Below are 15,969 nucleotides of genomic sequence, written 5' to 3' on the forward strand. Positions count from 1 at the left end.
TTTTCCTCCCCTAAACCCCACAAACAGCGGAAACAGCTTTGTCTCCGGGCAGGTGTGAAGGCGGCACGCACACACCTGTGTCTTTTCAAGTTCCTAAGGGTTACTACGCAACCTGAAACCACTCGCAGGTAGAATTGGAAACAGGAACCGATTCGCTCTGCCTTGCTCAAGGTTTCAGGGTCACCTGAGGGTATTTTCCCATTGATTTCTAGAGAGAGTGGAAGGGCGAGGGAGACGCATCCATTGGTTGCCTCCTGCATGCACCCCGACCAGGGCCAGGGAGTGTGCAACCAAGGTCCGTGCCCTTGACCGGAATCGAACCTGGGACCATTCAGTTTGCAGACGGGAGCTCTACCCACTGAGCCACACCGGCAATGGCAGTGGTTGGAGTCTTCAGTCCTGTCCCCAGGCTGAGGGTGGGTCCGCCTCCCTGTGCCTTTGAGGAAACAATGATCAGAGAGGTGGTCACATGTCCAGGGTCACACAGGACAAAGTCCACACATGAACTGCTGGGTTTGGGGTGAGGGATGATAGGGTGATTGTAGAAGTGATTATACACTCATCAGAGATAACACTGAAGTCTTCCTCCATCCCTTGCCAACTATTCCATGAGCCCCTCCAGAGGTAGCCAGTACGAGACTTCCTTCCAGACCTGTGTTTCCATTTGTGCATAATGTATGTAGCCAGCCTGGCCGGTGTGGCTCAGTGGTCGACCTATGAACCAGGAGGTCAGGGCACACGCCCACATTGCGGGCTCGATCCCCAGTCGGGGGCGTGCAGGAGGCAGCCCATCAATGATTCTCTCTCATTGATGTTTCTATCTCCCTCTCCCTTCCTATAAATAAATTTTAAAAATACTTTTAAAAATGTACCTAACCAGTGATAGGTACACATTTGCATAAATGGAGTCACAGCTGGCTCCTCACTTGTGCCGTTCACCACGCCTTCTTTCCATCTCCTGTGGAGACCCACCCAGACCCACCTCCCCGGTTTCCCCAGGGGCCCCCTGCCACCGCGTGCGGACTTGGGGAGGAAGGGGGTGCTGGCTTTCTCCAAGCCGAGGTTCCTGAGCTTACGTAGCCGGGTCCCCAGGGTAACCCCAGGGCCTGGCAGTGACTCGGGCCTGAACAGCTCCTGCCAAATTCTGACCTGAACTGTGGCTATAAAGGAAGTGCCTGGAGTCGGAGGCCTCCGATGGGTGGCAAGCCCGTCATCTGTGAACAGGGGGGAGCCCTCCTGCAGGGTTCAAACTGTCTGTGCACGTGTCCGTCCGGCCTCGTTCCCACGCGCCTGGGCAAGGGCCGGACGCGAACGGGTGGGGTGACGTGTTTTCCGAGCATGGCGACCAGGTTGCTGCGTCAGAGTGTGTGTGGGGCCCGGATGTGAGTGCTGTGCTTCTGTGGCTCTCGAAGAGGCTCTGGATTTCCGTCCTCAACCCTCTCGGGCCGGGCCGTCTGTGAAAGGGGGCGAACAGTGCCCCCAGCTGAGGGAGGGGGGACTCAGTAGACGCAAATACAAAGGCGGTGAGGTCTCCCAGAGCGGGAAGGCACAGGCCCGGGAGCGCCGCCCTTCGGGGACGCCACCGCAGCCAGAAGCCAAGCTGGGACTGGCCTTCCTGCCCTGGTCCACCCAGCCCAGGGGGAGGCTCAGCCGGCATCGGGGCGCGGGGTGCGTCGGCCAGCACCTGCACTGTGTTCCCGGGGGCAGGTGGAGGCCGGGACCCAGGGGCCAGGGCCTCAAGAGTCCCTTTCAAGCCACAATGTTCCAAGTTTGTGAACAACACCCACCCACCCCCAAAGGTCAATTTCCAAAACTTTCTTTTTGCTTGAAATACCTTTCTCCTTATCTCTCCCTCCCTTTCCCCCATGATTGCTCCATCACTCCGGGAAGGGAACCCGCCCACCGAAACAGGCTGTTTGGGCTTCCGCTCCAGGTGGGGAAGGAGTGGGAGGAGGGGGATGGAGGGCGGGGGTGGTAGGTGGGGTGTACTTGATACCTGAAATAGACCTTTAAGACAAACAGCTCTACCTCCTCCAGATACCCAGTCAGGGCACATACAAGCATCAACCAATACGTGCATTAGCTAAGTGGAACAGCACATCGATGTTTCTCTCTCCCTGAAATCAATAAAATTAAATAAAAATTATAAAAGACAAACAGCTGCATTTCAGACCAAGTCAAGCTATCAACTTGAAATAGGGTTTTTTTAAATGAATTTTTTTTTTTTATTGATTTCAGAGAGGAAGGAAGAGGAAGGAGAAATAGAAACATCAATGCTGAGAGAGAATCATTGACCAGCTGCCCTTGCATGCCCCCCACTGGGAATTGAGCCCACAACTCAGGCATATGCCCCGACTGGAATTGAACCCGGGACCCTTCAGTCTGCAGGCGATGCTCTATCCACTGAGCCAAACTGGCTAGGGCTTGAAACAGTTATATTTGCTTTAGTTTTTTTTTTAAAAAATATTATTATTGATTTCAGAGAGGAAGGGAGAGGGAGAGAGAGAAACATCAATGATGAGAATCATCGATCGACTGCCTCCTGTATGCTCCCTACTGGGGATGGAGCCTGAAGCCTGGGCATGTGCCCTGACCTGGAATCAAACTGTGACCTTCTTGTTGATATATCAATGCTCAATCACGGAGCCACGCCCGCTGGGTTTTGCTTTAGTTTTGAGTCAGTGATGGCTGCACACACATGAAAGTGAAAGTTCCAGAGCACAGAAGCATCCTGTATAATAAAGAGGTGATATGCAAATTGACCCCCACTCCATCATGCCGTCAGGAGATGGCTGCGCCCACAGCAGACATGAGGTTCCCGTAACACAAGATGGCTGCGCCCACAGCAGACACGGGGTTCCCGTAACACAAGATGGCTGCGCCCACAGCAGACACGGGGTTTCTTTAACGAGTGATCAGCAGGGACCTGAGGCTGTGTGGCACTGGGCCAGGGCGGGGGACCTGAGGCTGTGCCCCTGCTCAGTGGGGCTTGATGGGGAACTTCAGGCCGCGCCCCCTGCCCCAGCACCAGGCCGGGGTACCTGAGGCTGCACCCTCTGCCCAGCAGGGCTTGACAGGGGTGGGGCCGGCTGGGTCTGGATCTTGCCCAATGGGGGTGGGGCTGGCCGGGTGATTTTGAGGTGCACACAGGTGGGCGGGGACTTGACTCTGGGTCCCGGGGCATGCTCCAGACTCCAGTGACAGGAGGAAGATTTTCGTATACATTTTACTAATTCTCTTTCATCTCTGACACTTCTATTATAGAGAAAGGGCAAGTAGCACTATTAAAATATTTCCTCCAATTAATTCCCTTTTAATGTGCAGGAATTTCGTGCACCGGGCCACTAGTATGTAAAAAAAATCAAGTCTCCCGCCCGCCCGTCCCAGAGACACGGGCTCCTGGACTGATCTGTGCAGACAGAAGTTTCTGTTTAGTCTGCATTTTACTCAGGGCAGCAGCACAGTTACAGACTATCTGTTCCCTCCCGCTGTGTCCTGTAGCCACGCGCCTTCAAGATCTTGGCTCAAGGGCACCTCCAGACCCGCGAGTGTCCTTCCAGGGCCGCCGGGATGCGTAGGGGTTTCTGTGGGACGCGTCTCTGGAAGTCAGAGATTACGTACATTGGCGACTTTGGTGGATGCTGCCTGAGGGGACCCCGCAGCCGTCTTGCCCCTCATGACTGCTCCCTTCTGATCTGTGGATTCCTTAGCGGCGGCGTTTGGCCCCCTGCCAGGCACACTGAAGGCCACAGTTGAATCCGTTCTTCATCCGCAGACCTGGGGTGCTGTTTGCCTGCAGAGGGCCCTGTCCCGGCGCCTCAGGTTAGTCCTGGTCGCACTGCAGTGGCAGAGCTGGGACGGAACCCAGGCCTTCCTGCTGAGGTCAAGGCCGTTCTGCTCGAGCGTGTGCCCGATGCTGTGGGCACTGGGTGCTCCATCCACAGGGGCATCACCCCACTCACGGGTGGGGGCAGGGCTGGTGACTGGGACAGGTGGGGTGGAAGCCCTCCTGGAAAAGACAGGACCAGGGTTCCCCAGCCAGGCCCACCAGCAGCCACTGGCCTGGCCCCAGGACCCAGTGACCAGGTGGCATTGCCGGGGCCATGACCTACCTGTTCCTGGTTTGCTGACACGTGGCGAGGCTGGGCTTGAGGAGGCAGAGGGTCCACACTCCAAGGAGGGGCCAGCTGTTAGTGCCCCAGTGTGTGCGTGTGTGCGTGTGTGTGTGTGTGTGCATGTGTGTGTGCACGTGCGTGCGCGGGGCAGGGCACAGCCTGTGAACCTGGAGCCTGTTGGGAGGAGCATCTCCCCCCTTGACCTCCCTGTGGCCCATCTGGTCCCTTCCGCCCTCTGTACCTGGGGCTGCCGTTTTTGAAATTGTCAGAGTCCTGCCTGGGTCTGTGGGTCCCCCACCAGGAGGTGGACACCCCTCCCCCACTTCTGCAACCCTGGCCTTTCTGTCTTGTGCAGAACACCTACTGTGTGCTGCGCAGGAACTCTCCTCGCTCAGCTTTCATGCAGCCTGGAAGGGAGATGGCATCTCCCCATTTCCCAGGTGTGGAAGCCGAGGCCAGGCCGGGAGCTGGCGGCTGGCGCAGGGCTGTTTACCGGAAGCGGGCCAGCTGTGTCCTCCGAGGCCCGCAGGTGTCCTCACGGCGTGGGGGCGGCTGTCGGCACAGGGGCGAGATTTGCATCCTGGTCTCTGTGGGCAAAACAGGGCTCCTGGCCGTGTTTTCCACTGAGTGTGTAGGCGGGTAAGGAGTGGGCTGTCTGGGTGGGTGCGGCTAGGTGTGCCTTCCTTTCACCAAGGAAGGGTTTTAAACCACATATTTGCAAATCTGTTGGAAAAAATAGATGCTTAAAACCAGGCCCGGCTCCTGGATGCGCAGCTGCCGAGGCCTTTGCTTAGTCACTCGACAAGCACTGCTCCGCTCTGCGCTGCGAGTCGGGGATGACGGAGACCGCTCCTGTGCTGCCGGCTGACGCGGGCCTGGCTCCTCAGCACGGATTCTGCCCCTCTGTCCCCTAGCAGCCCGGAGAGGCAGGCGCTGCTAGTGTCAGTGAGAAGGGAGGACACCCGCAGCCTGGCCCCGAGTCCCTGCTCGAAGTCACAGATGCGGGACCCGCAACGCCCATGTGGTTGGCTGGAGACGGAGGGAGCAGAGACGGCTGTGGGAGCCCTGGTGCCCCCACCTGACTCTAGGATCTGGGACGGGGACGCTAGAGCCGAGCTCTTTAGGATGCAGATCTCGCCTCTGTGCCGAGTTCGAAAGCTGAGTGAGGAGAGAGGAGTGAGCCAAGCAGAGGACATAGGATGGTGGCCAGCGGGCATGGCCCATGACACATCAGGCACAATTCCAGCCGTCTGTAGTGTGGCAGGGACAGGGTCCAAGCTTAGGGGGGCAGGCTGAGCTGGCCAGGCGGCCTTGGTGAGGAGAGGGCCCTGGTAGCGGGTGGCCTGGCTTCCGTGGGGACTAGGAGCCGAGTGGACCCGTGACAGGGGCAGATCGCAGACTGCGTCTAGGAATCGGGTCAGAGACAAGCGAGGCCGGGCAGCGGGGCCAGGCGGAGGTGCCCAGACCGCACGGGCCTGGGCCAGGGGCTGTGACGGGGTGGGGGGGGGGTAGGGCTGGAGGCTGCTGCAGGGACCCAGCCACACTCTGTTCCGCCCAGATCTAGAGCCCAGGGCCAGCCCGGCCTGGCTGGGGAGCATGTAAGGGGCCCATACCCAGGGCTGAGGACAGTGGCAGGGGCTCGGACACCTGCCAGGATTATAACGGCGCCGCTGGCTCTTGCCTGGAAAAGGAGCCGGTTTGGGGGACCATTTTCCCTATTTTACAGATAAGGGCACGGTGCCTCCACCAAGCTCACACTGCAGGTGACCCAGGTGACCGGCTGGGTGAGGATGTTAACCAGGAACCCCGCCCCGGAGTGTCCGCAGTGGGACTCGGCCGGGAGGAAGGCTGGGGCCCACATGAAGGTGTAGACGCAGGCTCTGCCCCGAAACAGTTCAGTCCATGGGGGGAGGCCTCACCCACCCTGGCACTGCTCACCCACCCTGGCACTGCTCACCCACCCTGGCACTGCTCAGATCACTCAGGCCCCAGCCCCAGCCTGGCCAAGCTGCCCGCGGTCACTGTCCCTGGCCAGGCACCTGCCCTGTAGGACTGGTGGGGTGGTGCGCCCCATTTGTTGCCAAAGGTTTCCGGGATTGTCTGCGGGGTGGGGGTGGGGGAGGGATGTGGGGACAGTGGGTCAAGGTGAGGCTCCGAGACCCCAGGCCCAGTGAGGTCCCCTCGAGGCCCCAGCAGGGAGGGGTTTCCAGGGGAGCACCCAGCAGCCTCAGCCTGCGGAGGGGGGTGGGGTGGAGGGAGGGGGAACCCGGAGGCGGATGCAAATGAGGGCTGGAGCTGCTTTCCCAGGGAAATGGCCATTTTCATAGACACCCGCCCCCTGGGGCCTGGGCGCAGGCGCAATTCCTCAGCAATCTGCTTAACGCCAGCTCAAGTGCGTGTGCCTGCTCCCTCACCCAGGAGAGCTGTCTCCATTCATCTGGGTCTTTTCTGTCTTTAATGGAGTGTTACGTTTTCTCTTTTTATTTTTTTTTATTTTTATTTTTTTAAATATATTTTATTGATTTTTTACAGAGAGGAAGGGAGAGAGATAGAGAGTTAGAAACATCGATGAGAGAGAAACATCGATCAGCTGCCTCCTGCACATCTCCTACTGGGGATGTGCCCGCAACCCAGGTACATGCCCTTGACCGGAATCGAACCTGGGACCCTTCAGTCCGCAGGCCGACGCTCTATCCACTGAGCCAAACCGGTTTCGGCACGTTTTCTCTTTTTAAAATAGGTTTTTGTGGATTGCAGAGAAAGGAAGGGAAAGAGAGAAGGAAACATCAATGGAGAGAGTCATCGGTCGGCTGCCTCCTGCACGCCCCGCCCTGGGGATCGAGCCGTGACCTCCTGGTCATAGGCCGCACTGGCCGGGCTGGAGTGTCCATTTTTCTCCAGAGCGTTTAAGCGTGTTTTATGAGATTCGTGCCTGATCGAAGCCTGTGAAGATGTGTTTCTTTTCTCCTGATACCTCCTGGTTGCCGTTAGGGATGCCGTGGGTTTTTGTATGTTGGTCTTGGATCTGGAACCTTGTAACTGAGTGGTTCTCAACCTTCCTAATGCCACGACCCTTTAATACAGTTCCTCATGTTGTGGTGACCCCCAATTTCATTGTTATAAATTGGACATAATGAAAACATAGTGATTAATCACAAAAACAATATGTGATGATATATGTGTTTTCCGATGGTCTGAGGCGACCGCTGTGAAAGGGTTGTTTGACCCCCAAAGGGGGAGGGTGCACTCGACCCACAGGTTGAGAACCGCTGTTGTAACTCCTGGCACTTCCAAGAGCTGCTTCTCTTCGTGAACGTTCGGATCTGCCCAGAGCTTCCTTCCCGGCCTTTTACGAAAAGGACCCCCTCTCCTCCCGCCGGATTGGAGGGCGCACCCTGGTCCTCTCCGCGGCTTCCTCTCACCCGCTCCGCTCACGTTCAGTCACGGTGGTCTCTGTTGAAGTCTCGCTCGATCCTCTTTCCTTTGGTACCAGTGCCCCTCCCCCCACCCACTCCCCCCGAGTTCTCCTCTCTGTTCAGACGGGCAAAGTTGCCGGAAAGTGGTGAAATGAGTGTCAGGGCTGGGGCCCAGCGCCCCTGGCTGCCTGGGGTCAGGGCTGGTCGCGTTCAGCAGCCAACGCCCCCCACCCCGCCCCCCAATAATAAGGCTAAGAAGTCAGCTCTGGCCACAGCAGTGGCTTCAGACCGTACTGGTGACGTGTCATGAACAACTGCAGGGGGCCTCACTTTCACTGCCCTCAGCACCCCCTGGCGCTGATGGGGGATCTACACACCCAGCGCTGGGTGTTGAAATTGCTGACAGCATTTAGGCCCTTAGCACTGTCCCCGTGCCCTTCCCTGTACAGCTGTGCGGCCGATGCTTTGGGGGCGTCCCTGCGTCTTGGCCCTACAGGCTTTTAACACTTGGCCTGCAGGTCCCTCCGCCGGCAGCAGCGCCCCTCCCCCCTGGGACATGGGTGCTGGGCCTGGCCTGCCAGCTCCCCCGGGCAGGGGCTGCCCTGACAGGTGCGCCGGCAGATGCCAGGCCGGGGCTCTGCGGGCCATTGTGGCTGTGTTTACGTGTCTGCCTTCCCCGCCCGCGCCCGCTCTGCTCCGCTGCCTTTCCGCGGGCTTCCATCGGGAACAGACGTAAAACGGTGCTTCCCGCTCGGGAAACTCAGACGGCCGTGCCTCTTTGAGAAACACTCGGAGCAGCTCTTCCCTAGGGCAGTGCTGTCCTCAGGCGGTCCTTCCCCTCTCAGGCCAGGCCCTCAGCCTGTCTGCGCCCTTGCTGACGTCACGGCCCGTCCATCTCCTCGCCTGCCTTCTGGGTGCATTGTGGAGACTCACCTGTCTGGACTCGCCCGGACACCTGGGGACCCTCTGTGACCCCGGGAGCCCTGGCCCCCCTTCGCCTCGGCGCCCTCCCCCTTTCATGCTGGAGCAAGTGGTGAGCGCAGGCCTGTCCAGCCTCAGTCCCCGGAGGGTGGGTGCCCGTGCAGCCTGCAGACATCACTCTGGGAGCCGGGAGGTTGGGGCTCTGCTGCTTCTTGGGTCAGGGCAGGCCAGTGTGCGGAGTCAGACCTGTTAAAAACCCCGGACGCTACTGTAAGAAGATAATAAGGAAATGCAAAGGCCCTAATGGTCAGCGCCTGCTCCCTCAGTGCTCCAGGCTCTGCTCAAGGCTCCTGCAGGGGACCCCTCCCCTCCAACCCCCGCGTGAGGGGCTGCAGGTGCCGTGCAGATGAGAGAATGGGGCGCCATGGCAGAGCGGGACTGGAACTTGGACTCTTTGGTTCCATCCCTCCTCCTCTGGCCCCATGGCCGTCTGGTACAGCAGGGGGGGGGGGGGTGTAAATGATGTTCAGCCAGGGCAGAGGCCCACCCAGCGGCCACGTGGTGACGTGAACAGGGACTGATATGGGAGTTCATGGTTGTAACAGGCAGACCTTTGGCTGCAAGGAATGGGCAAGGCGGTGAATGGTGATTTGAGCAAATTGGGTTTTTGTTTTTCTTACACACAGGCGTCAGCGGCTTGTATTTTCCTGTTCCTCCAATAGTGCCAGCCTTTGCTCTGTGTCCTTGGCACGGTGGTTTTCTTGTACTCAATACCTCGGTGTCCTAAAAGGGCTGCTGCAGCTCCAGCCTTCGCGTCCGGGTTGCAGGCAGCGGGAGGGGGAAGAGCTGCCCAGGCCGTGTCTGCTCCCTCTCAACTCCCGCATCAGACGCCTGAGCCGTCATTGACCAGGATGGGTTACCTGCCCATCACTAGCTGCAGGGCATGCCGGGAAAGTGAGAACAGGAGTGTCGTGATGGGCTTAGATGCACAAGGACTCGGGGCCACCTGAGGGAAGCTGGTTGTGAGCAGGGGGTGGGGAGAGGTAAGAGCCTGCCGAGATGGTGGAGGAAGGAGGCCGGAACGCTCTGTGAGGGGGTCCCATGTTTGAAATCGTGTGAATGTGCTTACAAACAGAGCCGGAGAGCCGCAGGTCCCCGTGGAGTCGGGGCTGCCCACGACGATCCCTCACAGCTATCTGCTTTCCCGCTCAAGGGAAACGGCGGTGCCCAGGAGCCGTGCTCCAGGTGGCCCCAGCCTCCGTCACTATTGTGACAGGAGACGCCTGGTGGTGTAGTTTGCCAGCCGCTCTTGGGGGCCAGTATGAGAGCCTTTCTTATTTCTATGCTGATTCCTTTTTTCTTTCACAAAGAGAAAAGACAAGCGCCCTTATGAGTCATTGTCAGATCCCTGACTTTGGAAGCGTGTGGTGGCGAACAGAGAGGTGCAGTGACTTGCCCAGAGACACACAGCGGCGTGTGGCGGGCCTCGTCCTGGGGCAGCCGGGGGAGAGGCCGATGATGCTTTAGCAGAGGGGGCGGGGGCGGGGACGAGGGCGGGGGCGAGGGCGGGGGCGGGGGCGGGGGCGAGGGCGTCAGTCACTGTGTGTGTCTTTCTTCCCCAGAGAAGACATGTCTCAAGCAGGACACCTCTCCAGGAGCCTCATCGTGTGCACCTTCCTGCAGGAGCACGGGCTGCAAGCGGCGGAGGATCCCGGCGTGACCAGCCTCCTCCAGAACTCGCCGGAGCCCCTGGGGTAGGTCCCACCAGCTGTCTGCGGGCCCCGCCCTCCCCATTCCTGGTCCCGGACCTGGGGGTGGTGAGGAGAGCGGGCCTGCTGGGCTCCGGGCAGGGCTCCAGGTGGAAACTCCCGGGTGTGGCCGTGGAGGCCAGCGCCGGGCAGGACAGCTTCGTTCTGATCCCATTGCACGGAGGGCGCCTCAGAGCATCCCGGGACCTTAGGCGCCAGCATCCAGTGCCTCCAGCCTGTGGATTAGGACGGAGTGCCTCCCGGCCCCTGACCCCCCCCCCCCCCCGTGACCCCCATGACCGCGACCACTGCACCAAGGCCTCTTTAGAGCCGGGCCGGGTGTGACTCAGCGGTTGGGCGTCGACCTTGAACCAGGAGGTCACGGTTCAATTCCTGGTCAGGGCGCAGACCTGGGTTGTGGGCTCGCTCCCCAATGTGGGGAGTGCAGGAGTCAGCTGATCAAGGATTCTCTCTCATGGATGTTTTCTCTCTCCCTCTCCCTTCCTCTCTGAAATCAATAAAAAAATATTTTTTAAAAAAAGGCCTCTCGAGAGAGGGATCGAGGCAGCCTGAGGCCGCTTCAGGCTCGGCTGCAGCTCCTGGCCCTGGGTGGTAGGGCGGCAAAGAGGGCACATGCCCAGATCCGTTCAGGGCCCGGATGCTCGCCGCTGCTCTTGGCCTCAGGACTCTTAGTCATTAGATCCTGGACTTAGGGGTGGGGCTGGTTGGGATGTTAGGGCCGGGGGGACCCACAATGTGCCTTTTTCCTCCACCCCGCCCGTTTGTAGATGACAGCAGGGGACGTCATCGGGCATCGGCATGCAGGTGGGACCTCAGCCCACTCCCTGGTGCCAGCCAGCCCCCCCCCACCCTCCCGCCCCCATTGCTCCTGGAGCAGAGAGAGCATGGCCCCGAGACTGGGCAGGTGGCCGGGGCTGTGCTGGGCTGGGAGGCCTCTGGTCCGGGAATTCCCAGGCAGCTGCCTGCTCACTGGGATGGAATGTGTGGGCAAACCCCTGAGAGCAGGGCTGCGACCCGCCCAGGCACACAAGGGGGAGGGGAGGACGTCAGACTGGGCAGCTGGGGGGAGTGGAGCCTCCACGACCATGAAGGAGTCCATTCAGTGAGGGTGGGCTGGTCAGTCCCTCCTTTCTCAGGGGTGATGACATAGAGGAGGTTTCAGCATTGGGGACCAGGGACCAGGTCCCTGAGCACCTCCCCACCAGGAGGAAGGTAAGGTGAGGCCCGTGTGGGAAGCCAGCCTGTGATCCGGGCGGGGGGCTCAGCCCCCCACCTGCCCAGCTCCAAGGCCCAAAATGCCTCCACATCCTACCCCAGCTGAGGGCTCAGACCGACCAAAGCCCCTGCCCCCGCTTCTGGAGCCCCCGGTGGGCAGACCTCGATGGCTGTCTGCAGCGAGGTGGGAGCCAAGGAGAGGCCTGAAGGTTCCCTGCCCTGTGCCCCACTCTGCGCCCCGTGAACCTGTGGCCCGGCTGGCTGGGTGGGCCTAGGTGTGCGTCACCGGCACAACCCACCCTCCTTCCCTGCACCCCTTGCAGAGCCCTCCCTCACGAGGTGGCCATGCGGCTGGCCTTCATTGGGGACGAGTTGGAAGTGAGATGGACGCTGCCCCGCTTTGCCCACGTGCCCTGGATGGCCATGTACAGGTACCAGTCCAGCGTCGCGCTTTCTCCTTCCTGCCCCGGCTGCCGGGACATGCTGAGTGGGCTCCGATGGTGGTACCCGAGGCCCCGGCAGAGACGCTCACGATTGGCCGGCCTCCCTGAGGGTGCTCAGACCTCATGGGGTTGCTCGGGGGGGCAGAGGGCCCTTCCTGGAGCCCAGGCCCCACGCGGGTGCGGTCCCTTGGTCTCAGGGAGGCTGCCTTCTCTTGGGGAGCCCAGGCCTGTGTCCAAACAGCTTCTCTGGAGGGAGGACCTGCTCCCGGGACCCGCCTCTTCGGGCTGCGGGCAGTGGAGGGTTTTCCACGTGGCCAGGTGCGCTGGCCGGTGTGTGGGGGACATGGACGGGGACAGAGAGTTAGTCAGGTGACCTGAGGACCAGAAACAGCCCATGGAGCATGGAGAGAGGCCCTCATTGCGGAGCCGCCCAGGGAGGAGGGCGAGGGTGGGAGTGGGGGGCCAGGGAGAGGGGGCCCTCTGCCCTGTCCGTGCGGTAATGGCCGCTCCCGCTCCCATTTGTCTCACAGCTTCGCGCACACCTACAACCAGACCGGCCTGAGGGTGGTCCTCACCAGCGTTATGGGTGGCCTCCCTTACCTCAGGGGGAACAGAAGGTTCTGGAGCTTCCTGATCCTCAGGGCCTGGGTAAGCCTGGGCAGCGGAGCTGCTCCGTAAAGCGTTCCTCTCGGGGCCCCAGTCCCCCCACTCCCTGTGCTCGTCTCGCCTGCCCCACCCACTTCTGCCTGGTCCCAGAGGCCTCTGGTTGAGACTGGGATTGCTGACGGGACACGGACCCTGGGGTGCCTTGCCTGCTCCGCACCTTCCTCCGGTTCCTCACTCACCTGCCAGGGCAGGGGACGCTCGTCCTGAGCAGCGTTCCCGACCCCACGGTGGATTGCCCCCTACCCCTCGGCCTGTCCTCAGGGGCACTTGCCTCCTACCTCCTGCCCCCCTCTCTGGACCAGGTCCCTGAGCCCTGTTCCTATGGGAGATGCCCTTGTTCAGCCCCCTTTACCGACTTCTCCTCACACCCCGCTCGCCCACTGGGCTGACCACCAGCCCCCCAGGTGGTCCTCACTCTCCCCTTCCTCTCACAGGTGTCCCCCCGCCAGGGACGGGGGCGCAAGCTGTCCGGGCTGCTGCTGCTGGCGCTGCTGCTAGACTGGGGCCTGCACCTCCTCCAGTGACGCTGCTGGCAGCGCGGGGCGGGCTGGCCCCTCCCCCACCACCACCCTGGAGGTGGCCTTGTTGGTTTTTCTTAACTGTTTTCTTATGATCCCTTTTTTATATTTAAATCCTGAGTGCTGGGACACTCCTGAGGTTTCATACGTGTTTTTTTGGTTTTGTTTTTTGTAAGAGAAATGAATTATACCTCTGGGATCTTCATGGCTAACTGTTCTCCTGGCCCCAGGAGCCATCCTCTCCTGTGGGCCACGCAGCAGGCGCTGGGGGAGTGCTGGTCACACCCGTGTCTGCGGTGCCTGCAGCAGAGAATCTGCTGGAGTAGATTTTGAGGGGTGAGGAGAGTCAATAAAATGTTGGTTTCCATTCATCTCTGGTCCTCTCTGGGTTTGCAGCGTGGGCTCCATCTTGCCCCTTGGAGGGAGATGATGGGGAGCGGTGGGGGGAGGGTGGGGAGCATGGCCCAGCCACTTGCCTGCGTCACAGCCTCGAGCTCCCCCCACACCCGAGTGCTGCGTGGGCCCCAGAGCACCGGTTCACTGCCCCTCATGTCTTGGTGCTGAAATCGACCATAGGGATTCTTTCCTTGGGCTGCCTGCCCTCCCCCGCGTGCTCACCCAGCCCCCCTGCGGGCGTGGTGCAGCCTCTGAGCGCGCACAGGAGGGGGGGCTGGGCAGGGGCACCAGGATTCCCACAGGTCAGAAAGGTGCCCCTTTCCTCGTTAAAACCAGCTTTAATCTGAGTCCATGGCGGTCTCAAAAATCACTCCTCAAACCCCAAAAGGACCAGTGGCCTGTTCCTCCCAGGCAGGGCTCGGGATTCCTAAGGAAACTGCACCGTGCTCCCACCACCCCCACAGCAGCTCTCCAGCAGGCCGGGCTCACCCAGGGTGGACACGACCCCACCCCCCAGGGACCTGAGGCAGAGGCTGCCAGGGGCAGTGAAGCTCCTCCCAGAGCCAGGTGCCAGGCTGTGGGGCCAAGAGGGGCCCTGTCATCTTCCATTTGGGGGGCCTTTGAACATGAACACGGCCCCTGGTCTGGTCAGGATTCCTGGAGATGAGGCGAGGTGGAGGCTCAGAGGGGTGCCCGGGGCACCCTGCTCCTGCCAGGGCAGGAGGGCAGCGCCCAATCCAGGCAGACCAGGGAGCCAGGGCTCAACCAATGACAGGGCCCCCAAAGATGGAGGGACCCCCTGCACGGAGGGTGTTGGTGTCGCCAGGGAGGAGGACAGGCCGCCAGCCCTTCAAGGGGAGTATGTGGGCCCCCGAGACGGCTCCTCCACAACTCCCTCCCTGTCTCCTCCGGATTCAGTGGGCAGGGGCAGGGGGAGGGGGAGGGCCCACCCACCCCAACCCAGGGCTCCTGGTGGAGGTTCTCGCCACACCCTCGGGGTCCCTCCCGTGTTGCTGCCTCTCGCTGGCTGTCCCGGCTGCTCCTGTGGCTTGAAGCATGCGCAGACCCAGGGCACCCTGCTGGAGGAGGAGCTGTCCCCCACGCACCCCGCTCCCTCACCCGGGACTTCGGGGGCTGAGGGCCCTCGGACACCTCCCTGCCGGCGGCGCAGCCCGCCCAGGAGCTGGTCTGACCGAGGTGCTCAGCACTCTGCAAAGGGGGTTCCAGCAGAACTGGCGACCACTTACAAAGTTCTCTGTGAACATTTGAGAATTTCTGCACATTTTACGAAACGGTTCTTGCCCGGCTGGCGGGGCTCAGTGGTTGAACGTCAGGCTATGAACCAGGAGGTCACGGTTCGATTCCCGGTCAGGACACATGCCCGGGTTGCGGGCTTGATCCCCAGTGTGGGCCGTGCAGGAGGCAGCTGATCCATGATTCTCTCTCATCATTGATGTTTCTATTTCCCTCTCCCTTCCTCTCTGAAATCAATAAAAATGTATTTTAAAAAAACAAAAAACAGTTCTTCAAGGAGTGCCTGGACAGTGGGCATATCCGCGGTGGCTCTCGGCCAGGGCTGTGGAGATGGCGTGTTTGGGGGTCAGTGGCCAGGAGCCGGCACAGCTGCCTGCAGCAGGGGTTCCCGCAGGGGGCGCTGCTGAGAAACGGGAGTTAACACCGGAAGCCCCACCCAGGGTTTGAAGAGTCAGCACATCAGCAGCATCTGAACACAGACGCACGTTTCGCTCCCAGGAAGGCCTGCCCGCTGTCTGATCAGTGAAAACCTCCCAAGGAGAGAACCGAGGGGGCAGCGTAGGTAACGCCGGTACGGTACCCGCCTCCCACACCGATCAGCATTACAACTAGAACCACCACCATCGCCTGAAAGCCGGCTGAATGGAAGTCCGACAAGAAAGCACACTGGTCGGAGGGGCAGAGGCGAACAGGCTGGACCGGCACCCACGTGTGCCACTGCTTTAATCAGGAGGGAGGTGGTCTCTGTGGAGGCCCCCCGTGAGGGCAAGCGGTCCCAGCCCCACCGCCCAGGCTCCCAGAGGGAAGATAAGTCCCCGTAATATACAGGCTGTGAAAACCAGCAGGGGTTGGGGCTCAGAGACAGGCTGCTGGAGACCCAGGTGTTCTTCTTAAAGGGCCAGTGCATGCACTGAACCTACAAGGTCCTGCTTCCTCTGAGCTCCAGCGCTGGGGGTAAGGTGCTGGGGGACCCAGACGTACAGGGAGGAACTGGATTGTCTGGCATCAGGGCAGAAGCTAGAACCAGTGTAGGGAGCTGATATAGGGTTAAGCCTCGGACTGCCCTGTGGGCAAAGTCACAAACAATTCCCAGCTTAGAGGGCACAGTCCTCTTAGTATAATTAGGCTTGACCTTATGAGGCTCCCTAGATCTTATCTGGGAAGCTAATGGGCTGAGGAAGTGCCGGAAGTATAACCATGGTGTAAACAAGTGAAACTCACAAGAACAAAAACAAGTGAAACTCACAAGAACAGTG

General features: G+C 60.4%; 1 protein-coding gene across 1 annotated transcript; it reads left to right on the forward strand.

The window, feature by feature from the left end:
- Positions 1-11,609: 11,609 nt before the first annotated feature.
- BIK (BCL2 interacting killer) lies at positions 11,610-13,433 on the forward strand. Its single transcript, XM_081084998.1, has 3 exons — positions 11,610-11,867; positions 12,410-12,527; positions 12,980-13,433. Exons 1-3 carry the CDS (start codon positions 11,782-11,784, stop codon positions 13,067-13,069), a joined length of 294 nt encoding a protein of 97 aa, XP_080941124.1. The 5' UTR covers positions 11,610-11,781; the 3' UTR covers positions 13,070-13,433.
- The last annotated feature ends 2,536 nt before the right edge of the window (positions 13,434-15,969 follow it).

The sequence above is a fragment of the Myotis nattereri genome, assembly GCF_964212035.1.
Source record: "Myotis nattereri genome assembly, chromosome: 2".
Taxonomy (NCBI): Eukaryota; Metazoa; Chordata; class Mammalia; order Chiroptera; family Vespertilionidae; genus Myotis; species Myotis nattereri.